This window comes from Narcine bancroftii, chromosome 6 (genome assembly GCF_036971445.1).
Source record: "Narcine bancroftii isolate sNarBan1 chromosome 6, sNarBan1.hap1, whole genome shotgun sequence".
Taxonomy (NCBI): domain Eukaryota; kingdom Metazoa; phylum Chordata; class Chondrichthyes; order Torpediniformes; family Narcinidae; genus Narcine; species Narcine bancroftii.
In genome coordinates this window covers 52277688-52303289 of record NC_091474.1, presented here as the reverse complement: position 1 = coordinate 52303289, position 25602 = coordinate 52277688, and the positions used below count along the sequence as shown (strand labels likewise).

General features: G+C 42.5%; 1 protein-coding gene across 3 annotated transcripts in view; it reads left to right on the top strand.

Moving 5' to 3' along the window:
• The window catches only part of LOC138736089 (protein spinster homolog 1-like), a 374628-nt gene that overhangs the window by 246467 nt on the left and 102559 nt on the right, over positions 1–25602 (top strand). For all 3 annotated transcript variants that reach the window (XM_069884987.1, XM_069884988.1, XM_069884986.1), the window contains exon 2: positions 20061–20126. In XM_069884987.1, the coding sequence (XP_069741088.1) occupies positions 20061–20126 (66 nt within the window). The remainder of the gene's footprint in view (positions 1–20060; positions 20127–25602) is intronic.

Genomic DNA, 25602 nt, shown 5'->3' with positions numbered 1-25602 from the left:
TCTACTTCTCTGCAGACCACTTCCTTTAGCTTTTTTTTTGAAAACTTTATTTAGACTTTAATCAAAATACAGTTAAACATAACAAAGAAAAAGTAAAAAAAACAAATTTTTATTTATATAAAAAAACCCTACCCACCCTCCCATCCCTTCCACCAGCTCCCTTAAGGGGAGCCAAATATAAAAACAATACAGTTAATATAAAGAATATTTCAAAGTATTTCCAAATTCATATACTCCAAATAAGAAGACCACATTTTAACAAAAAAATGAATAATTATCATTTAAATTTCATGTAATTTTTTCCATAATAATACATTCTCAATTCATGATGCCAGTGTATTATATTAATGTCCACATTATCTTTCCAAGTACTAGCTACATATTTTCATGCTACAGACAGCACTAGACGTACAAATGCAATTTGAAATTTATCCAACCCTAGTCCTTTCAAAGAAACCATATATTCCAATAAAAAATATTGATGGGTCTAACGGCAATTTAATGTTAAATAATTTTTCCAAAACCAATCTAATTCCTTCCCAAAATTTAACACAAGACCAGACAGCATGTAAAAAAGTTCCAGTATCTTCTTTCTTTGGCTTGGCTTCGCGGACGAAGATTTATGGAGGGGGTAAAAAGTCCACGTCAGCTGCAGGCTCGTTTGTGGCTGACAAGTCCGATGCGGGACAGGCAGACACGATTGCAGCGGTTGCAGGGGAAAATTGGTTGGTTGGGGTTGGGTGTTGGGTTTTTCCTCCTTTGCCTTTTGTCAGTGAGGTGGGCTCTGCGGTCTTCTTCAAAGGAGGTTGCTGCCCGCCAAACTGTGAGGCGCCAAGATGCACGGTTTGAGGCGTTATCAGCCCACTGGCGGTGGTCAATGTGGCAGGCACCAAGAGATTTCTTTAGGCAATCCTTGTACCTTTTCTTTGGTGCACCTCTGTCACGGTGGCCAGTGGAGAGCTCGCCATATAACACGATCTTGGGAAGGCGATGGTCCTCCATTCTGGAGACGTGACCCATCCAGCGCAGCTGGATCTTCAGCAGCGTGGACTCGATGCTGTCGACCTCTGCCATCTCGAGTACTTCGACGTTAGGGATGTAAGCGCTCCAATGGATGTTGAGGATGGAGCGGAGACAACGCTGGTGGAAGCGTTCTAGGAGCCGTAGGTGGTGCCGGTAGAGGACCCATGATTCGGAGCCGAACAGGAGTGTGGGTATGACAACGGCTCTGTATACGCTTATCTTTGTGAGGTTTTTCAGTTGGTTGTTTTTCCAGACTCTTTTGTGTAGTCTTCCAAAGGCGCTATTTGCCTTGGCGAGTCTGTTGTCTATCTCATTGTCGATCCTTGCATCTGATGAAATGGTGCAGCCGAGATAGGTAAACTGGTTGACCGTTTTGAGTTTTGTGTGCCCGATGGAGATTTGGGGGGGCTGGTAATCATGGTGGGGAGCTGGCTGATGGAGGACCTCAGTTTTCTTCAGGCTGACTTCCAGGCCAAACATTTTGGCAGTTTCCGCAAAGCAGGACGTCAAGCGCTGAAGAGCTGGCTCTGAATGGGCAACTAAAGCGGCATCGTCTGCAAAGAGTAGTTCACGGACAAGTTTCTCTTGTGTCTTGGTGTGAGCTTGCAGGCGCCTCAAATTGAAGAGACTGCCATCCGTGCGGTACCGGATGTAAACAGCGTCTTCATTGTTCGGGTCTTTCATGGCTTGGTTCAGCATCATGCTGAAGAAGATTGAAAAGAGGGTTGGTGTGAGAACACAGCCTTGCTTCACGCCATTGTTAATGGAGAAGGGTTCAGAGAGCTCATTGCTGTATCTGACCCGACCTTGTTGGTTTTCGTGCAGTTGGATAATCATGTTGAGGAACTTTGGGGGACATCCGATGCGCTCTAGTATTTGCCAAAGCCCTTTCCTGCTCACGGTGTCGAAGGCTTTGGTGAGGTCAACAAAGGTGATGTAGAGTCCTTTGTTTTGTTCTCTGCACTTTTCTTGGAGCTGTCTGAGGGCAAAGACCATGTCAGTAGTTCCTCTGTTTGCGCGAAAGCCGCACTGTGATTCTGGGAGAATATTCTCGGCGACACTAGGTATTATTCTATTTAGTAGAATCCTAGCGAAGATTTTGCCTGCAATGGAGAGCAACGTGATTCCCCTGTAGTTTGAGCAGTCTGATTTCTCGCCTTTGTTTTTGTACAGGGTGATGATGGTGACATCACGAAGATCCTGAGGCAGTTTACCTTGGTCCCAACAAAGCTTGAAAAACTCATGCAGTTTGGCATGCAGAGTTTTGCCGCCAGCCTTCCAGACTTCTGGGGGGATTCCATCCATACCTGTTGCTTTGCCACTTTTCAGTTGTTCGATTGCCTTATATGTCTCATCCAGGGTGGGAACCTCATCCAGCTCTAGCCTTAGGGGCTGTTGAGGGAGCTGGAGCAGGGCGGAATCTTGGACTGAGTGGTTGGCACTGAAAAGAGATTGGAAGTGTTCTGACCATCGGTTGAGGATGGAGATCTTGTCGCTGAGGAGGACTTTGCCGTCTGAGCTGCGCAGCGGGCTTTGGACTTGGGGTGAGGGGCCGTACACAGCCTTTAGAGCCTCGTAGAAACCCCTGAAGTCGCCAATGTCCGCGCTGAGCTGGGTTCGTTTGGCGAGGCTAGTCCACCACTCATTTTGGATCTCCCGGAATTTGCGCTGAAGATGGCTGCATGCGCGACGGAAGGCTTGTTTCTTCTCTGGACAGGACGGCTTTGTAAGGTGAGCCTGGTGGGCAGCTCGCTTCTTTGCCAGCAGCTCCTGGATTTCCTGGCTGTTTTCGTCAAACCAGTCCTTGTTTTTTCTGGAGGAGAAGCCCAGTACCTCTTCAGTGGATTGCAGTATGGTAGTCTTCAACTGATCCCAGAGGGTTTCAGGGGACGGGTCCGTGAGGCGGGTTGCATCGTCGAGCTTTGCTTTGAGGTTTGCCTGGAAGTTTCCTCTCGCTTCGTCTGACTGCAGGTTTCCAACATTGAACCTCTTTCTGGGGGCTTTATTGTTCCTGGGCTTTGGCTTGAAGTGAAGGTTGAGCTTGCAGCGAACCAGCCGGTGGTCAGTGTGGCATTCCGCGCTAGGCATGACCCTGGTGTGGAGCACATCTCGTTTGTCACTTTCTCGCACCAGGATGTAGTCCAGGAGGTGCCAGTGTTTGGATCGGGGATGCATCCAGGTGGTCTTAAGGCTGTCCCTCTGCTGAAAAAGGGTGTTTGTAATGTCAAGCCGCTGTACTGCGCAGAGCTCCAACAGGAGGCGCCCATTGTCGTTGCACTTGCCGACGCCATGCTTGCCCAGGATTTCTGGCCAGGTTTCTGAGTCTTTGCCGACACGAGCGTTGAAGTCGCCCAGGATGACAACCTTGTCGGCTGTAGGGGTGCGTTGGATGAGGTTGCGCAGGTCGGTGTAGAACTTGTCCTTTTCTGCTGGTTCCGCCTGGAGGGTTGAGCATAGACACTGATGAGGGTGATGTGACGCTTGTTTTGAAGGGGGAGTCGCATGGACATGATTCGGTCCGAGAGGCCTGTCGGAAGGTTTTCGAGTTTGGAGGCAATGAAGCTCTTGACCATGAAGCCTACACCAGATAGGCGTCCACATCTAAAACAAGAATCTGAATTACTAAACCCATATTTTTTTAATTTCTCTGGAGTCAAATATAACTGATGCAAAAAATTATAATTAACCATTCCATATCATATATTTGTCACTTTAGTTACACTATCATGGCACATAGCCTCCCAATCACCTTCAGGAAAAATATAAGTTAAATCACTTTCCCATTTAAGTCTGGATTTCTCCCAATCTGGTTTATCCATCACATCTTGTAACAATTGGTACATACCTGAAATATAACCTTTCTTAGGTACAGAAGAAATCAAAAACTCAAATTTCGTCAACATGGGTAGATTCATCTCTTTACCATAATTATCTTTTATCAAAGCTCTAAGTTGATAATACTGAAATAAAGAGTTTACAGATATATCAAATTTCTCCCTCAGTCGATGAAAGGAAAGAAACTGGCCTTCTTCAAAACAATCCTGAACTATCTTAATACCCTTAGAATTCCATCTCTTTAAATGATTATTAAACATTGAAAAAGGAATAAGCTGATTGTGATATCATGGGGTTTGGATTGATAATTTACCCTTTGATCTTAAAACCATATTTCGTTTAACGCATATCCTTAACAAATGTTTTAGTACCGGCGTATTACATTCCCGCAATAAATTCCCATTCCACTTAAATATAAGCTGATGTATCTCAACTTCAGATATACAAGCCATTTCCACATTTGCCCAGCTCGGAGGTTGGTCCATATCCATCAATCTACTAACAAATTTCAACTGAGCTGCTTCATAATAATTTTGAAAATGAGGTAACTGCAATCCATCTAATGCATATTTTTTTTTTAAATTTTGTTTTTAAAATTTTTTATTTTTCACACCATAAATCACAATAGCCATGATATACACTTTTTCTTTTTCACACATTTACAGTGACTTTTTCTCCCCCCCCCCTCCCTCCTCCCAAGCCACCCCCCCACCCCACCCCTCTCATCCATTTTAGGTATACAATCTAGGTTGCATTAATTCAGTCAGACAATGTTGTCATTCAACAAAAATACACCAGAAATTCTAGAGTCCATTCTTTTCTTTCCTTCTCCTTCCATCAACTTAGGTAATGTTTGTCCCCGGTAGGTTTTCGCTATTGTATTTAATGTAAGGCTCCCATACTTGTTCGAATATTTCAATATTATTTCTTAAACTATATGTTATTTTTTCTAATGGAATACATTTATTCATTTCTATATACCATTGTTGTATTTTCAAATTATCTTCCAATTTCCAGGTTGACATAATACATTTTTTTGCTACGGCTAGGGCTATCTTAACAAATCTTTTTTGTGCATCTTCCAAGTCAATTCCAAATTCTTTATTTTTTAAGTTACTTAGGAGAAAGATCTCTGGATTCTTTGGTATATTGTTTTCTGTTATTTTATTTAATATCTGATTGAGATCATCCGAAAATTTTTCTACTCTCCCACATGTCCAGATTGCATGAATTGTTGTTCCCCATTCTTTTTTACGTCGAAAACATCTATCAGATACTGTTGGGTCCCATTTATTTAACTTTTGCGGTGTAATGTATAGTCTGTGTAACCAATTATATTGTATCATACGCAGCCTCGTATTTATTGTATTTCTCATCGTTCCAGAACATAATTTCTCCCATGTTTCCTTTTTTATCTTTATATTTAAATCTTGTTCCCATTTTTGTTTAGTTTTACCATTTGTTTCCTCATTCTCCTTTTCTTGCAGTTTAATATACATATTTGTTATAAATCTTTTGATTAACATTGTATCTGTAATCACATATTCAAGGTTACTTCCCTCTGGTAAACTCAAATTGCTTCCTAATTTATCTTTCAAGTAGGATCTCAGTTGGTAATATGCCAGCGCTGTATCTCCAGTTATATTGTACTTATCTCTCATTTGTTCAAAGGATAAGAATCTACTTCCTGAAAAACAATTTTCTATTCTTTTAATCCCTTTTTTTTCCCATTTTCTAAAGGAAAGGTTGTCTATTGTAAAAGGGAGTAGCTTATTTTGCGTCAATATTAGTTTTGGTAATTGATAATTTGTTTTATTTCTTTCTACATGAATCTTCTTCCATATATTGAGGAGATGGTGTAATACTGGAGAAGTTCTATGTTGTACCAATTTTTCGTCCCATTTATATAATATGTGTTCAGGTATCTTTTCCCCTATTTTATCTAATTCTAGTCTCGTCCAGTCTGGTTTTTCCCTTGTTTGATAAAAATCTGATAGGTACCTTAATTGTGCGGCTCTATAATAATTTTTGAAGTTTGGCAATTGTAAGCCTCCTTGTTTATACCATTCTGTTAATTTATCTAGTGCTATCCTCGGTTTCCCCCTCTCCATAAAAATTTCCTTATTATTTTCTTTAACTCTTTGAAGAATTTTTCTGTCAGTTGTATTGGCAATGCCTGAAATAAGTATAGTATCCTTGGAAAAATGTTCATTTTAATACAGTTTATCCTTCCTATCAGTGTTAGTGGTAGCTCTTTCCAATGCTCTAAATAGTCCTGTAATTTTTTCATTAGTGGATTGTAATTGAGTTTATATAATTGGCCTAGATTTTTGTTTATTTGTACACCTAGGTATCTTATTGCCTGCATTTGCCATCTGAATGGGGATTCCTTCTTAAATTTTGAGAAATCCGCGTTATTCATAGGCATTGCTTCACTTTTATTTACGTTTATCTTGTATCCCGACACTTCTCCATATTCCTTCAATTTCTTATATAGTTCTTTTATTGATAGTTCTGGTTCTGTTAAGTACACTATCACATCATCCGCAAATAGACTGATTTTATATTCCCTGTCTTTTATTTTTATTCCTTTTATATTATTATCTAATCTTATCGATTCTGCTAGTGGTTCTATAGCTAGCGCAAACAATAATGGTGATAGTGGGCATCCCTGCCGCGTTGACCTGCTTAAGTTAAATACATGTCCATTTACTGTCACTTTCGCTAACGGTCCCTTATATAATGCTTTAATCCAATTAATATACTTCTCCGGTAAACTGAATTTTTGCAATACTTTGAACAAGTAATTCCATTCTACTCTGTCGAAGGCCTTCTCTGCGTCTAAAGCAACTGCTACTGCAGGTGCTTTATTTCCTTCTACTGCATGAATTAAGTTAATAAATTTACAAATATTGTCTGTTGTGCATCTTTTTTTGATAAATCCAGTTTGGTCTAAATTTACCATTTTCGGTACCTGTTCTGCTAATCTGTTTGCTAATAGTTTAGCTATTATCTTAAAATCTGTGTTTAGCAGAGATATTGGTCTATATGACGCTGGTGAGAGTGAATCTTTCCCTTGTTTTAGTATCACTGTAATTATTGCTGTTTTACATGAATCTGGTAAGTTTTGTGTCTCATCAATCTGGTTGATTACATCCAGGAGGGGCGGTATTATTAGATCTTTAAATGTTTTGTAGAATTCTATTGGGAGTCCATCCTCTCCTGGTGTCTTATTATTTGGTAATTTTTTTATTATCTCTTGTATTTCTACTGTTCCAAATGGTTCTGTTAATTTATTTTGTTCCTCTATTTGTAGTTTTGGTAGTTCAATTTTAGTCAAAAATTCATCTATTTTCCCTTCTTTCCCTTCGTTTTCAGTTCGGTATAATTGTTCATAGAATTCTCTGATGTTTTCCTTAATTTCTTTTGGATTATATGTAATTTGTTTGTCTTTTTTCCTTGTTGCCAATACCATTTTCTTAGTTTGCTCTGTCTTGTGTGTTTTTTCACCTAGTTCATAATATTTCTGTTTTGTCTTCATTATATTCTTCTCCACCTTATATGTTTGTAATGTTTCATATTTTATTTTTTTATCCGCCAATTCTCTTCTTTTGGTTGTATCTTCCTTTATTGCTAATTTTTTTTCTATGTTTACTATTTCCCTTTCCAATTGCTCTGTTTCCTGATTATAGTCCTTCTTCATCTTGGTTGCATAACTTATTATTTGTCCTCTAATGAATGCTTTCATTGCGTCCCATAGTATAAACTTATCTTCCACTGATTCCGTATTTACTTCAAAGTACATTTTTAATTGTTTTTCAATAAATTCTCTAAAATCCTGTCTTTTAAGTAGCATGGGGTTTAATCTCCATCTATACATTCTTGGAGGGATGTCCTCTAGCTTTACTGTCAGTATTAAGGGTGAATGGTCCGATAGCATTCTCGCTTTATATTCTGTTTTTCTTACTCTATCCTGCATACTAGCTGATAACAAAAATAGGTCTATTCTTGAGTATGTTTTATGTCTAGTCGAGTAGTATGAGTATTCCTTTTCTTTTGGGTTTTGTTTCCTCCATATGTCCACAAGTTTCATTTCTTGCATTGATTTAATTATAAATTTGGTTACTTTGTTCTTCCTGTTAATTTTTTTCCCCGTTTTATCCATATTTGGATCCAAATTCAGATTGAAATCCCCTCCTATTAGTATGTTCCCTTGCGTATTAGCTACCTTCAAAAAGATATCTTGCATAAACTTTTGATCTTCTTCGTTAGGTGAATATATATTAAGTAGATTCCAAAGCTCCGAATATATCTGACATTTTATCATAACATATCTCCCTGCTGGATCTATTATTTCCTCTTCTATTTTAAATGGCACATTTTTGCTAATTAATATAGCCACTCCTCTTGCTTTTGAATTATACGATGCTGCTGTTACATGTCCTACCCAATCTCTCTTTAATTTCTTGTGCTCCAATTCAGTTAAGTGTGTTTCTTGGACAAATGCTATATCTATTTTTTCCTTTTTCAGTAAATTTAGTAGTTTCTTCCTTTTAATTTGGTTATGTATTCCGTTAATATTTAAAGTCATATAGTTCAGCGTAGCCATTTTATATTTTGTTTATCTTCTCTTTCCGTTTTTCCATCATTACCTTTCCTCCTTTTCCATTTCTGTTTTCTTATTTTCAACTCTTTACCAGACAACATTCCTACAACATCCAACATTTTCCTTAATCTCCTATTTCTATCTTCTTTATCCCCAATCTCCCCTTCCCCTCCTGAGTTGTCCTTTATCCCGTGTCGGACAACCACATCTCCCCTCTCCATTTGGATTTGCGAATCCACTCGCAAGCGTCAACTGATTTTGCAGTGACCGCTCTTTTCCCCACCTAGCCCCCCCAGAAAAGATTTCACTTTTCATATGTCACAAAGGTCACTCTTTTAATTCCCTCCTTATTCTCTCTATTCCATTACCTTCCCTTATTAATTCTTGTCTATACTATCTATGTTTTCCTCTAATTACAGATACTTTCACGTATGCCCATTGTCTCTATTCACTCTTATACCTCTTTACCCGCATACATATCAATCGTGGTCATTTTTACCCTCATTACCCGTCTTCATCCCTCAGTCTATTTTGTCTTTACCCACATACATATCAATCGTGATCATTTTTACTCTCATTACCCATCTTCATCCCTCAGTCTATTTTTGTAATTGTTCTGCAAATTTTCGTGCTTCTTCTGGATCCGAGAACAGTCTGTTTTGTTGTCCTGGAATAAATATTTTCAATACCGCAGGATGCTTCAGTGTAAATTTATATCCTTTCTTCCATAAAATCGCCTTTGCTGTATTGAACTCTTTTCTCTTCTTTAGGAGTTCAAAACTTATATCTGGATAAATGAAGATTTTTTGCCCTTTATACTCCAGTGGTTTGTTGCCCTCTCTTACTTTTTCCATTGTCTTCTCCAGTACCTTTTCTCTTGTAGTATATCTTAGGAATTTTACTACAATAGATCTTGGTTTTTGTTGTGGTTGTGGTTTAGAGGCCAATGCTCTATGTGCCCTTTCTATTTCCATTTCTTGCTGTAGTTCTGGACATCCTAGGGTCTTAGGGATCCATTCTTTTATAAACTCCCTCATATTCTTGCCTTCTTCATCTTCCTTAAGGCCCACTATCTTTATGTTATTTCTTCTGTTATAATTTTCCATTATATCTATTTTTTGAGCTAGTAGTTCTTGTGTCTCTTTAGTTTTTTTATTAGATTCCTCCAATTTCTTTTTTAAGTCTTCTACCTCCATTTCTGCTGCTATTGCCCGTTCTTCCATCTTGTCCATTTTTTTCCCCATTTCTGTTAAGGTCATATCTATTTTATTCACTTTCTCTTCTGTGTTGTTTATTCTTCTTCTTAAATCATTGAATTCCTGTGTTTGCCATTCTTTAAATGACTCCATGTATCCTCTAACAAGAGCAAGTATATCCTTTACCTTGCCTTTCCCTTTATCTATTTCACTGTATTCTTCCTCTTCTTCTTCCTCTGGGTTGGCCATCTGTTGTTTCTTTGGTGCCCTTTCCTCCTCTTCTTTCTTGTTTCTATTGTCTTCTGTGGTCTCTTCTTGCTGCAGGTGTTCTGCAGCTGTCGTTGCCGGCTGTGGAGATCGACTCCCCAGCTGGTCCCCCCTCCCATCGGTGTGTTTTTTTTCATGCGCAGTTGCGCACTTTTACTCGGCTCTGTGAGCCATTGTTGTAGTTCTTTTTCTACCGACCGGAGGTAGTGGGCTCCTCTCTCCACAGCGGGCCTCTTCGGACAGGTAAGGCCTTCACCTTTTTCCTCCGTTGTCGTCTCTTCCTCTCTTCTTACCGTTGATTTTGATTTTTCTCCTTTTGTCTCCATCTTCTTTCCACCTTTATACTCACTTTTCTTTAACTTGTATTTCTGTGCCTTTGTATTTTCTCTTGTTTTTCCCGACTTTTCTGGAGAGGGCTGGAGTTCACCGTCCGGCCACTACTCCATCACGTGACTCCTCCCCCTAATGCATATTTCCATGTAAGTTTATGCAAAGCTACTTGCGCTAATTTTCCCTTCCATAAAAACTCCCGCATTACTCTATTCAAATCCCAAAAAAAACCCTTTGAAAGTAAACATGGTATTGACTGAAACAAATATTGAATTCGAGGAAAAATATCCATTTTAATGCAATTTAGTTGACCAATTAATGTTAACGGCAGATCTTTCCATTTAGTCAAATCCATTTTAATCCTGTTTAATAAAGGAACATAATTTAATTTACATAAAAATTGATAATCTGCATTTACTACCACCCCTAAATATTTAATTCTATCTGACCACTTTAATTTTATAGTACTTTTATATTCTGAATAATCTCCATCCCCAACTAGCAGTATTTCCCTCTTATCCCAATTTACTTTATATCCAGGGTCTCTGCTGTTGTCAGGGCTTTTGAGGGAAAGGTTATTGGTTTTCCTTCCTGCACCAATGCTGCCCCGAGGCCTCTGTTGGAACCATCTACTTGTAATGTGTCAGCTTTTTTTCTGTCATAGTATCTCAGTTCTATTCTCAGCAGACCAATTCCTTAAGCTTGTCGAAATCTTGCTGATGCGACGGTGACCACTGAAACTCCACATCCTCTTTCAGCAACTTTCTGAGGTTGGCTGGATGGTCTGGACATGTGTGAGATGAAGGAACTCATATATTGGACCAGGCCGAGGAAGCTTCTTAGTTCCTTTATGGCCTTTGGGTGTTCCATTTCAGCAATGGCTGTTACCTTCTCTGGGCTTGGCCTGACCCCTTCAGGTGTGTACACCATTCCGAAGAACTGGCACTCCTCCACCTTGATGATGCATTTGTCTGCATTGAGTTTGATGCCGGCCCCTCTTGTTCTCTCCATGGCCTCATGTAGGTGGAGATCGTGGGTTTTCCCGTCTCTGCCAAAAATCTGGATATCATCTGTGATGCTGACAGCGCCCTTGCATCACATGTAGGTCTCATCTATCTTTTGCTGGAAGATGTCTTGGCTCACCTTTAGGCCAAAAGGAATTTACCCAGTTAGTTGGCTCGACTACTTTTGCTATTACTCGTTTTTCTTCAATTTCTTCCAGCTCCTGCTTTAGCTTTTGTTTCAGCTCTATTAGCACCTTCTGTGGAGCATGGATTATTAGTTTGTATTTTGGATCTATAGTAATGTGGTATTCAAAGTTCCCAAAGCACCTGACTGTGTCATCAAAGCATTCCTTATTTGTGATTGGAGGGCGATGCTCAAGTGGGGTGTCGCTGTTGATCCTCTTGGATATTTTCTTCTCCCTGATCTCATTGTTTACGGAGATTAGCTGTAATTCCTGACAACTATTCAGGCCTAGGATTGCTGGTCCATCAGCGTCAACCACAAAGAATGTGCATATGATGCTCTTTCCTTTATGTCTGCCTTTTATTTAGACTTTTCCTAGTTGTTTAATCATGGGGCCACCGTAGGCTGTGAGCATGGCATTTGCAGCTTCTAGTGGGCCTTCCTCCGGGTACCCATTCTTTATTTACTCGGGGAACATTTGATGGTACAGTCTAAGCGGGAGGATGTTGCTTTGTGATCCAGTATCCAACTTTATTTTCAAGTTGAATGTTGATGGTTTGTTTCTGATCTTTCTTTTAACTTGGACCGTGGTGTACAATTAATTTTTTATTTCTACTTTAACTTCTATGGGCTGCCGCCCCCTTGGCTCCCAAGCCATATCCCTAGTGCCCCCAACAAACATACAACGAACACACATCCCTTTCTTGGTATTAGGTCTACCACCAATTTCAAACAACAACTAATCTAACATTATATACAAGCATCTGTATTTCACAGATAAAACTTTTCGTAAACCAATTTATTTAGCAATATGAAAGGGTAAATTTACATCTCAAATGTAACTACATTGTCTTTGGGTCATTGGGAGCTCAATAGGTGGGTGACCAGAGTGAGGATCAGCTGTTGGGAGCTCGATGGGCAGTTGGGGCAAGGATCAACAGTCAGGTGCTGGATGAGCAAGAGGTCAGGGTGAGGATCTGCAATCAGGCCATCGGGAGCTCAATGGGCAGGCAGTTAGGACCAAAAATGAGGGGGAGAGTGGGGGTCAGTGTATTTATACACAATTTAAATGTACCGTACAACCTGAATATAATTTGCCAATGCAAACTTGTGTCTCTGCCAGTTCTGTATAATAATTGGGTGAAAACTTGCAACTGTACGATCAAGATCTTCTGTTTTTTTTTGTGCAATTTTTGTTTCTTCTCAGAATACCAGATTTTTCCTGTTCATGAAACGATTGCATCCTGTAGCCTCAAAATTATCACTGTGGTCTGGGTGTGACTTGGCCCACTGCAGTGCAAATGTTCTTGTTTTATTTCAGGTGACTATAGCAATCTTGCCTCTATTCACATACCCATTCTGCAACATGGTTTTCCAACTCTGGCCAACAAGTGATCCCTTTTCTCAAAGACATTGCCTTTTGGTATTTTTCTTAAAGTCTCTTCCTTCTTCCTCCAATCTCTAACCAACTTCTCATCCACATCAAATTTTCTTGCAGCAGCACAGTTGTTGGTTTTCTTGGCCATTTCGATCACTTTCAACTTGGAGCTCGCTTCATATTTTTGTTGCATGCTGCGTTGAGTCAATGGAGTCTCCATGATAGCAATCACCTCCAGTCAACGCCCAGCAGATCAATCTGCATGATCTATGGGGGCAGGGGGAAGGTCGACATATATGCCAGCCAATGGCCCATCTCAGGCATCGTGAGCTTTGGGAAGGACTTATATGCTGAAATATATGGTAATTTTTAAATTTAAATTTGAGATACAGTACTGTAATAGTTCCTTCTGGCCCACGTGTCCGCACTGTCCAAATATACCCATGTGACCAAATAATCTACTTAACCCAGATGTTTTTGGAACATGGCAGGAAATGGGAGAACCCTGGGGAACCCTACATAGGACAATGTACAAACTCCTTACAGACAGATTAAACCTAGGTCGCTGGCATGTAATAGCATTGAGCTAACAATGGTGTTAACCAGGTTGCCAAAATATTGCAACATAAATGAGCTGGACCCGAACGATAAACTCACTCACCAACATCCACACTTCTGGAAGCAGTATCCTCTAGACACAGAGAGCTTCAGTAAGCCTCAGTTTGAGTCACCACAGGCTGGGTCAGCTGACTGATAACTGATAGGCTGCTCGGTTAAATTGGCTTTGTCAAGTTACACATTCACAGTTTCAAGTGAAGACTGTGGTTGAATCACTTGATAGATCAGGATGGCTGGATGAAACCATTCTTTTCCTTGTGTCTGCTTTGCCTGTTGAGCTCTTGGGATATTTATCCTTATCTAGGCTGCATTTGATCACTGTTTTCTGTGCTGAAGTGTACTATGGTTCTAAGATGCAAAACGAAAGAAATAAGGTTGGCCTGAATGATGGTTACGGAAGGCAAAATGTAATGAAATTAATGTGTGATAATTTTGGTCAGAAAGTAAGACAGCTCATTTGTTTACAGGAAGCTCTGTAGTGAGTGGTTCTTCAATGCAGATACAGATAAAGTTAGCAGATTCTATGGTTTGGACTGATAGTACATCAGAGCTTAATTACATTAATAAAAAAAAATGCGGTTTCGTACCTTTGTGACTAACAGAGTTAATGAAACCAACATAGGAAGATGTCTTCTGGCATATGCTCTAAAAACAACTGGTCAAAGACCAAGCAAGGCCTTTGGCCGTCTGCCAGTGCCAGCATGTTGTTGATTAATTCTGAAGGGGTGTGGTCCCCCAGCCCATCGATATGGAGGAGGCGTGCAGCTCGCTCATCCCATGAGAGACTGTAAATCTGGAGATCAAGAGCTTTTAGGGCTTCATACCTGCTAAGAGCTGGTGGGTCCCAAAGGAAATCCATTACTCGACCAGCTGTGTCCTGGTCAAGGATGCTTACCACACAATAGTACGTAGTGGTGACCACTTCTATCTTGTGAAAGTGGAACTGTACCTCAGCCTGCCCAAACTAAATGTCAGGTTGAGTGGTCCAAAAGATAAGCAGTAAGAGTGAAACCACTTCGTTGGGTTCAAAATCCATTAGGCCCATTGGGGGTCACAAATGTGGCAACTGTGTCTCATTGCAAAATGAAAACGAGAAAATGATCAGGTGTAGTCGAGTCGAGTTTCATGTAAAAGTCGTTTACTCAAACAGTCACACACAGCTTTTAAAATGCCACGCGTTCCAATAGACAATAGACAATAGACAATAGGAGCTGGAGTAGGCCATTTGGCCCATCGGGCCAGCACCGTCATTTTAGATCATGGCTGATCATTACCATCAGTACCCCTTTCCAGCCTTATCCCCATAACCCTTAACTCCGTTACCCACAAGAGTCTTATCTAACTCTCTTTTGAACATAGTCAGCAAATCCGCCTCTACCACCCTCTGTGGCAGAGCATTCCACAGATTCACACTTCTCTGGGTAAAAAAATGCTTTCTCATCTCCGTCCTAAAGGGCCTACCCTGTATTCTTAAACTATGCCCTCTAGTCCTCGTCTCCCCCATCATTGGGAACAAGTAATCAGACTTCACCTTGTCTATCCCCCTGATGATTTTGTATACCTCAATCATGTCCCCCCTCATCCTTCTAAACTCCAATGGATACAAGTCCAGTTTTTCTAGCCTTGCTGCATATGACAACCCTGCCATCCCTGGAACTAACCTTGTAAATCTGCGCTGCACACCCTCTATAGCTAGTATGTCCTTCCTCAAGTTTGGAGACCAGAACTGGACGCAATACTCCAAGTGGGGTCTCACCAGGGCCCTGTATAACTGCAGAAGGGCGTCTCTGTTTCTATACTCCAATCCCCTCTTTATGAAAGCCAACATTCCATTTGCCTTCTTCACAGCTTTCTGAACCTGCATGCTAGCCTTCAGTGACCGGTGAACAAGTACACCCAGATCCATTTGCACTTCCCCACTCCCTAGCTTGTCTCCATTTAAATAATACTCAGCTTTCCTATTACTTCCCCCAAAATGAATAACCTCACATTTGTTCACATTGAAATTCATCTTCCATTTAGCCGCCCACTCCTCCAGCCTGTCCAAGTCCCTCTGCATTTTCCTTACATCCTCCTCACACCCCACACCGCCACCCAGTTTAGTGTCATCTGCAAATTTGCTCATGTTATTTATAATCCCCTCATCCAAATCATTAACATAAATTACAAACAACTGAGGACCCAACACCGATCCCTGAGGCACTCCACTCGTCACATCCTGCCATTCTGAAAAAGACCCATTTACTCCAACCCTTTGTTTCCTATCTCTTAACCAATTTCCTATCCATGTCAGCACCTTACCTCCAATACCATGCTCCCTGATTTTGCCCACTAGACTCCCGTGTGGTACCTTATCAAAGGCCTTCTGGAAGTCCAAATACACAACATCCACTGGCTCTCCCGAGTCCACCCTCTTTGTCACATCCTCAAAAAATTCCAGAAGGTTAGTCAAGCATGACTTAACCTTAAGGAATCCATGCTGACTAGCCCTTATACTATTATTACTGACTAAGTGTTCTGCTATTTCTCCTTTTATGATGGACTCCAATATCTTCCCCACCACTGATGTCAGGCTAACCGGTCTATAATTTCCCGTTTTCTCCCTCCCTCCTTTCTTAAAAAGCGGCACCACATCAGCCACTCTCCAATCCTCAGGGACCTCCCTGGAATCTATGGAACTTTGGAAAATGTCGACCAGTGCCTCCACAATTTCCATAGCCACCTCTTTAAGCACCCTAGGATGCAGCCCATCAGGCCCTGGGGATTTATCAGCCCTCAGTCCCAACAATTTACTCATAACCTCCTGCTTCTGGATCCGGATATCCATTAGATCCCCTACCTCCCCAGTAAAGTTCCCCAAGTCTCTTGGTACCTCATGACCACTACCCCCTAACTGACTATAACCTATATCCTCCTTGGTGAAGACAGTTGCAAAGTATTTGTTAAATTCCTCTGCCATCTCCTTGTTTCCGGTAATAATTTCACCCTTGCCCATTTTCAAAGGGCCAATTTTAGACCGAACCAATTTCTTCCTCTTCATAACATCACTCGGAACCTCCTGAGCCGGTTTGATTAAGCCTTTGGTCGGCCACTACACTACCAAAAAAACCCAAAATCCTTCCTACCTTATAACCTCTATTTTTCTTCCATCCATGTACACTGTTATTTAAATGCCCTTAATGTTTCAGCCTCCACCACCATCCCCGGCAAGGCATTCCAGGCACCCACAACCATGTATAAAAGTACTTACCCCGATGTCTCCCCAAAACCTTTTCCCTTCACTTTGTACACATGCCCACTGGTGTTTGCTACTACCGCCCTGGGAAACAGATGCTGGCTGCCCACCTTATCTATGTCTCTCAGAATCTTGTAGACCTCTATTGAGTCTCCTCTCATTCTTCTAAGGTCCAGAGAGAAAAGTCCTAGCTCTGTTAACCTTGCCTCATGACACTTGTTTCCTGGTCCAGGCAACATCCTGATAAATCTCCTCTGCACCCTCTCTGTAGCTTCCACATCCTTCCTATAATGAGGTAACCAGAACTGAACACAAAAGTGTGGTCTCATCAGAGATTTGTAGAGTCTACTCCTGAACTCAATCCACTATTAATAAGCCCAGCATCCAGAGACCTTCTCAACTATCCTATCAATCTGTGCACTGACCTTGAAAAATATATTGATTTGGACCACAAGGTCCATCTGTTCTTCCAAACTATTATGCATCCAACTATTAAACGTGTACTAGGCCATTAGGTTTGACCTTTTTAAATGCATCACTTCACATTCATCTGGATTGAACTCATATCTGGAACTTTTCTGCCCAACTCTGCATCCTGTCCATATCCTTTGATAACCTATGACAACCCTCAACATTATCAACAACTCCTCCAACTTTCATGTCATCTGCAAACTTACCGACCCATCCTTCTGCCTCTTCATCCAGGTCATTTATAAAAAATCACAAAGAGCAGGGGCCCCAGAACAGATTCTTGCGGAACGTCATTAGACACTGACCTCCTGGCAGAATAATTTCCTTCCATGACTACTCTGGTTTCTACAGGCAAGCCAGATCTGAATCCTCACAGCCAGATTCCATGGATCCCATGCTTCATAACTTTCTGAACGAGTCTCTCATGGGACCTTGTCAAATGCTTTACTAAAATCCATATTCACCACATCTTCCACCCAACCTTCATCCATTTCCTTTGTAACCTCCTCAAAAAACACAATTAGGCTCTTGAGACGCAACTTCTCCTCATCGACTCCTTAAGTCCTTAAGTTCCTCTTGTCTGCGGTATAAATCTCATGTTTTCTGTTTTTTGGTTCGGTATCAAAAACAAGAGCAGGTATCAAAGATAAGGCTCCAACTTTATAAAACATTGGTCAGACCTCTCATTGGGGACTGCTTGCGGTTCCAGTCACCAGATGAGAGGTAGCATGTGATAGTGTGGGAGAGGGCACAGAGGAGATCCACCAGAATGTTACCTGGCCTGTTTTAGACTGGATAGGCTGGGTCTGTCTTCCCTGGAGAGGAGGAGGTTGAGAGGGAACATAACTGAGGTATTAAAATTATGAGGGGTATAGATAAGGTAGACTGAAGGAACCTTTCCCTTTATCAGAGACGAATGAACCTAGAATAAGTTTTGGGGTAAGGGGTAAGAGATGTAAAGAGGATATGAGCAGGACCTCTTTCGCCCAGAGATTGGTTGGTACTCTGATCCACTTACGCAGCGAGTGGTAGAAGTGTGCTTGCTGGTAGCCTTTAAGAAGTGAAACTTGAAGACTCTAGATGCTAGAATCTGAATGAACAATTAGAGCCTGGAGGAGCTTGGTGGAAATAGACTGACAACATTTCCTTCCCACTTTGGTCTTGAGAAAGGGCCCCAACCAAAAACACTGATGGACCATTTCCCTGACCCACTGTCTCCCTCCAGCTTATCTTTGCTTAGTCAGCATTTAAGAAGAGTCAAGATTAGAATTCCCTCAACAATGAAGGACATGGGTCAAGTGCTGGAAGGTGGGATCATATGGATGGGTGTCCTGTTAGTGATGATGTAGTGGTCTGAACAGCCTGTTTCCTGATCTGATTCTATGATGCCAGGAAGACTATGTCCATAGCTCATAGGAGTGGAATTAGACCATTCACCCCATCAAATCCATCCCACCACACCATCATGGCTGATTTACCATCCCTTTTAACCCCAGTCACCTGTCTTCTCCCCATAATCCTTGATTCCCTTCCTAATTAAGAGTGCATCTTCTGTCTTAAATATATGCAAACTCCACAAAGACAGCAGAGGAGGACATGATTTAACCAGGATTGTTGGAGCCGCAAATGTTTATTTGGAACCTTGGGCTAGAAATGTTCATGGACACAAGACAAATTGGTTAAGCTGTCTTTGATTGGAAGGAATTGGAAGTTAAATCTCCTAATTCACGCTCCCCACGAACTTGCAGCTTGGTGCTTTTCCTTTTTTTAAAACTTTTTAATTTATAATTATTATTGAAAGTTTGGGGAAAACATTCAAAGTGAAGTTTCAGGTTAGGGGCAGGTGATACCTTCACAGACAAGTTTGTGAAGAGAATCCAACTCATGCTTAAATCTCCGGGTGGTCAGTCCACTATGGTTATCAGGAAACCCGAAATGTTGATGTTAACTGGGCAACTGGGAAATGTCAGACACATTTCTTAAAGAACTTAGTGGTCACCAATACTCTTTGGCATTTCTAAGCTTGCAACCCAAGGTTAGTTTAACACAGTGATTACAATGTTTTGATGGTCAAGTGATCTCAGAAATAGTTGGCTCACACCTTGCCCAAGAAATTTGCACTCCCTCACATAATATTTGCTTCTAAGAACATTAATGGGACGTGCATGTATAATGAGTGATTAGTGGGTGTTACAACTTGTTGATGTTTGCACACTCTCAATAGCAAGAATGTCCTTCCTCAGATGAGGAGATCAAACTGTAGACAGTATTCAAGGTGTGACCTCCCCATGATCCTATACAACTGCAGTTAGACCTCCCTGCTGCTGCATTCAAAACATCTTGTAGTGGTTGTGGGTGAGCGAACTGAGACGGCAGGCTGGGAGCTCGTCGGGCACAAGTGATTTACTTTGAAGTTGGTGCCGCAGCCTTTAAGGCAGCCCAGACTCCGCCCCTCGCTACTGGAACTCATGTCATGTTGACATAAGCGCGAGCGTGTACTTCCAGTCTAGGACCCGCACCGCCATCTTTTCCATGACGCTCCACCTTGACCGCGCATGACAAGTGGAGCCGGTTCACCACTTCAAATATCCGCACCACCACAATCTCATAATAAAGGTTTGTCTTCTGTACCTCCATTCCAGCCTTCTATGACTTACCATGACCCTGAGATCTCGTTGCACCTCCTCTCTTTCTAACCTGTCGTCGATCAAGTCACAATCTGCCCTCCTGTTATTGCCACTAATGAGGATAACCTCACATTTGTGTTTGCTCTGCTCTCTTGTTCTCTGGTTGTGATGATGTGATGCAGAAAATAAAAGACCTTGCCATCTCCCTCTCGGCTCCCTGGTTTCATATACTTGGATTTAGATCTTTGCACTGTTTACTCATTCTATGTGTGCTGTTCCCTTGCAGGTGTATTGAATGAAGTTCAGAAGTACTTTAGTATAAATGACAACTTACTTGGCTTATTACAGACAGGTAAGTGAGACTCAATCAATCCCAGTGTGTTTCACGTGCTCAAGATGTCTGTCAGGTGGACCTAGGCATGAATATTGTTATTCAAAGCTTTTTATCAATAACCCCTCAAACGATAGTTTGACTTTTACTCAATATATAAATTTGGCAAAAAAAAATTATTGGGGGACTTTGGGAATAGGAAGTTGGGAACATTGTTGGCAGGATTGAGGGGTTGGTGGGGAGTGAGCATTGATGGGAAAATGGGGTGAAGTTGCCAGAAGAATGGAGCAAGAGTGCTGGCAAAATGTTGTGGTGGGGGGGTTGGTGGGAAAAATGGGGAAAAGTAGCTGGGGAATGGAGGCCAAACTCCCGGGGGAAGGAATGACTTGGTGATGGTATTTGACCTGTCTTACCTGTGCCGTCTCTGGATGAGCTGGGCATTGTGACCTTTTGACCCCTTCAGCTTCCTCAGTCTTGACCCTTCCTTTTCAAAGTTAACTGCAGATTCCTTTTAGAATGATTGGATTTGCTTCCAGCCAGACATTCCAGTTGAGCTTGAAGGTTTGCTGGTGTAATGGAGTATTGGGGGGGGGGGGGGGTGGGGTGACGGGGGAGGAGGTGCAGCATGTGGAAGTAGAAGGGGGAGAGGATACCATGGAAAATGGGGAGGGAGATGGCACAGGGCACCTTTACTGCAGGTGAGTGAAGCATAAGCTGCTTTGGGAATGGGTAGGGAATTGATGAGAAGAAGGTTGGGGAGGTATGATCAGGAATTGTTAGGGGGAGCTGTGGACAGGGAGAATGGTGAAAATGTATGCTCCAAATTGAAAGGGAAGATCCAGTCCTGAGGACCTGAATTCACCACAAAAGCAAGAGCATTAATTGGAGAGCTCATGGTAAAATATAGAGAACATAGAAGAGAGCAGCACAGGAACAGGTTCTTCAAACCATGTGTCTGTGCCAAACATGGTCCAAAACAAGCTAAAATTCTTCTGCTTGTTATCTCCTTAATATTCAAGTGTCCTATAGAAGACTCTTAAACATTCCTTTACATATATCCTCTATTTTCACATTAAAAAATCTAGCCATTTTAAGTCACAGGGATTGACAGCAAAGAAACAGGCCTTTTGTCCCATCATATCCCTAATGACCATCAATTTCCCAGAAGTACATATTCTGATATAATCAACCTTCAGTCCATATCCTCCCCATGCCTTGGAGATTCGAGGGCTTGTCCCAATCTTTCTCAGGAGTGGGTCTGTCTCAGGAAGAATGTCCCTTTGGGTGAAATGAAATTTGTCCTCAGATCTCCTCTAACCCTTTTCTTCTTCACTTTAAACCAATGCCCACAGGTGTAAAACATCTTACATTATAGGGAAAGTATTCCCTTTAAATAATCAGGTTCCCACACCACCCCCACCCCATCCCCACTACCCCACAAGCAAAACAAGCCCAACCTCTCTGTCTCTTGTCATACCTGGGATTAAGTGTTCCAAGCAATACCCTGATGAACCCTCCCACCCTCTCCTCCCCTGTCCTGGAGTTCTCCCCAGTGCGATCACTACAGGGTCACGTGCACACAACATTCCAGCTATGGCCTAACCAAATCTATATAAAGTTGTGCCATGAGCTCCATGCTAATATATTCTGCACCCTGACTAATGGAGGCAAATATCACTCACTTTCCACCATCTCATCTAAATGTGCTGCTGTTTTCAAGGATCTGTGGGATGGGACACTAAGGTTCCTTTGTTTGCCAAGATTCCTGAGGGAATATTACTCTGGGCGAACCCTTAATAAACCTCCCAAATGCATTGTGTCACACTCATTGGGATCAGCCTGCTATTACTGAAGCAGTTATCCAGATGATTGTCTGTAACCTAGGATATCTTCCTTTTGATCATGCTTCATGACTGATCATACCTCCCACAATCATAACGTTCCTATATATGTCACACAACTGCCCCTTCTCCAGAAGTTCCATCTACATTCTGACTCAAAAAGCTCTCCTGAAGAACTCTGCCCTTTCTAGGCCTTTCCCACTGAAGCAATCCCATCTGACGGCAGGAAGCTGATATCTTCTACGATTGTTGCCCAATTGTTCTTGCCCCTATCTCGGCTGTCTACATTTCTGTTCCTCCATCTGCTGTTGACTGCTGGAAGGCCTGCCGTCGATCCCCAGCAAAGTGATTGACTCTTTCTCGAGGCATCACTCACGCGATCGCCATAAAAGGACCTTGCAGGGCACCCTCCCTCATTACAGAAGTGATCCTCTCCAATTCAATGGCCCCTCCTTTTTTCTTTCCTCCCTGATAATGCCTGAAGCATCTGTACCCTGGAATGTTGAGCTGCCGGTCTTAGAACCAGAGAACATTACAGCACAGCAACAGGCCCTTTAGCCCTTCTAGGCTGTGTTGATTTTTCTGCCTATTCCCACTGACCACCCATGCCCTTCCATCCACACACCTGTCGATATTTTACTTATAGACACTACCTCATTTTTTTCTCTTTTTGCACTAATTATTTATTTTAAAATCTTGTATTTATGAAACTGTAATTCAAAGCAACTTTGCAGCTCTAATGCACAAAATGCTGCTTCAAATCATAAGATTTCATGACAAATGTTCATGACAATAAACCTGATTCTGATTTTGCTTCCAACCATGGACAGACATGGGGACATTGAGCAAGGAAACATCCCCTCTGGTGCACCAAGTCTACACCAGCCACCATCCGTCCATTTATACTAATCCTTTCTTTTAATCTCTCCTCATCCACACAAGGCCATTTCAGATGAACCCTCCGCCTTGAGGCCGGCGACAGGAGCGAATGGAAAACTACGAACTCACTTTCCAGTCAGCAGCCCTAAAAGGCTCCTCCAGCGTCCCATTCATATCCAGAGGTGCCTCATAGCGCCCTCTGGAGCTAATGGAAGCAGGGGAACAGGTGCCACAGCACCACCCATCATAAATGTGCAGCATAGCAATGGCCGTCTTCCCTAACCATAATCCCCCACACAAGTGGAACCGCTCTGTGTTTCCCACAACAGTTCCATCATGTCCGCATTATATACAACCAGACGAAGCATATTAGAGACCAAAGGCCTCATTCTGGGAACAGATGATGGGGAGGAATTGGGAGGATGCTACTCCTTTCTTCTAATTTGTCCACCTCTGCTGCAACTGTTCCCAGGATGAGACCTTGCAGTCCAGGACATCCTTTGTTTAATAAGTATGTATTTCCCCTTACTATCATCGGTAAAGCCCACACCCACTTCTCCTCCATTTATCACCATTCTGCTTTCACCCCCACCCCCTCCCCAGACAGAACAAGGACCAATTCCCCCCGGTCTTCTCTTTCCACCCCTCCTGCCTTCACATCTGACATGTTATTCTCCGGCACTTCCGCCAACCTCAGCACAATCCTATCTCCAGCCACATTTTCCCTTCCCCACCCCTGTCGGCTTTTACACAGGGATCAGTTTCTCTGAGACTCCCTCATCTGCTCCTCCCCCCTCACCCACCCTTCCACACACACAAGCACTTCCTGCTGTAACCACGGAACGTGCAAAAGCTCAGCCACCTCCATAAAGCCGTTCCAGGTGAGGCAGAGCTTTACATGCTCCTTGTCTAACCTAAGCTACTGACTTTGGTGCATTCAGTGTATCCTTCTCTACATGGAGAGACCACATGTAGATTGGGCGACGGTTTCCCCGAGCACCTGCATCTTGTGTATCTGAGCTAGAATTCCCAGTTGATGACCCTTGAAATCCCTCCTCACCACTCTCACATCGACACATCTTGCCCTCTGCCTCATCCAGTGTCAGGGTGAGGCCAAATACAAACTTGAGGAGCAACACCTCATATTCTTCCTGGACTGCCTTAAACCCAACGACATGAAAGTCGATGTTTCCAACCCCCATTGGGTTCCACTGTTTCCATCTCTTCTTTACTTACGCAATTTCTTACTTTTTTCTCTAACCTTCCCTCCCTCCCAGTGATCTCTCCCTTTTCCTGTCTCTCCACCTCTCCCACTTTCTGTCCAATGGCCTATCCTTCTTAGAATCTAGCACAATACAGCACTGCACAGAGCCATGATGCTGTGCCGATCCATATAAACCTACTCAACAATCTAACCCTTCCCTACCTCATACCTTTAACCCTCTTTTTATGTGCATCCATGTCCCTGCCTAAGAGTCTTTTGAATGTCCCTATTGTACCAGTCTCCACCACCACCCCAGCAATGCATTCCCAGCACCCACTGCTCTCTGTGTAAAAAAAAATGACCTCTGACATCTCCCCTGAACTTTTCGTTCCTCACCTTAGTCAGAATTCCTCTGGTATTTGCTACTGTTGCCCCAGGAAAGTGGTGTTTGTCCACCCAATCTATGCCATTAATTATCTTCCAGACCTCTATTAAATCTCCTTTCATCCTTCTTCGCTCCAGAGTAAAACCCTAGGTCTGTTAACCTCTTCACCTCTCCCCAGTGGTCACCCCCGCTCTCTGTCTTTTCACCTCTCCCACCTTCCGTTCAACACACTATCACCTCTCAGCCCCTTCCTCGCCTTCTTCCTCCCACCTCTTTATTCCCACATTATTTCCTTGATATCACCCCTTCCTACTAAAGGGACCCAGCCTGAACCATTGCCTGACCATTTCTATCCCTGGATACTGCCTGTCCTGCTGAGTTCCCCCAAATCCTCATTGCTGGGCCAGGATTCCGTTTTGTGTAGTTCTTGGGTTTTATCCAGTATGGTCTATCTGTCTGAGATCAGATGCTCACAGGGGCCTGCTGCACTACTGGCCCATGTCAACTGATCATCCTCGTGGTCACCTACACCTATCGATTTCCAATCTGTGCAGCCAACAGTTTCAGGGTGAGCCTCTCACCAACGTGGTCTACCCTATCCTCAGCATTGCAGGGACCACCGCAAGTCCAGCTGAGCAGTGCAGTCAAGCAGACCCTATGACTGGATACACTTCCTGTGCACGTCTGATTTCCCATAGAGTGGTGAGTGCTGATGGAGCATCCCACAGGGTCACCATGGATGACCCACAAATAACCATCGATAAAAAGGAATAAATAATTACACAGTGGAGGTGGTGGGGGGGGGGGGGGGATATTCTGTTCAAGAATAATTTGGCACAGCCTACTACAGTGTGGACATGTGGTTACCTTAGGCACTGGAGGAGACTCTGACTCTCTGTCACCAACTAGACCAGTCCTGTAAATACTGTGGCTATAACAGAATATTCCATGGTGAGTGCCTGGCTTTGTGACGTTTCAAAACTATGAATGAGGAAGTGTGAAGGACCAGTCTCCACTCACCTCCATGACACCTTTGGAACCCAACAGCCCACATTGTGGCGTGCATCTGAGTCTAAATCTTGGAACTCCCTCCCAATTGGACACAGCAAGATCCCAGAAACTGCAATATTTTGGTGATTTTGATTAAGAGAGAGCTCCTCTTCACTAAAAGGCCTGCAGCAGTTCAAT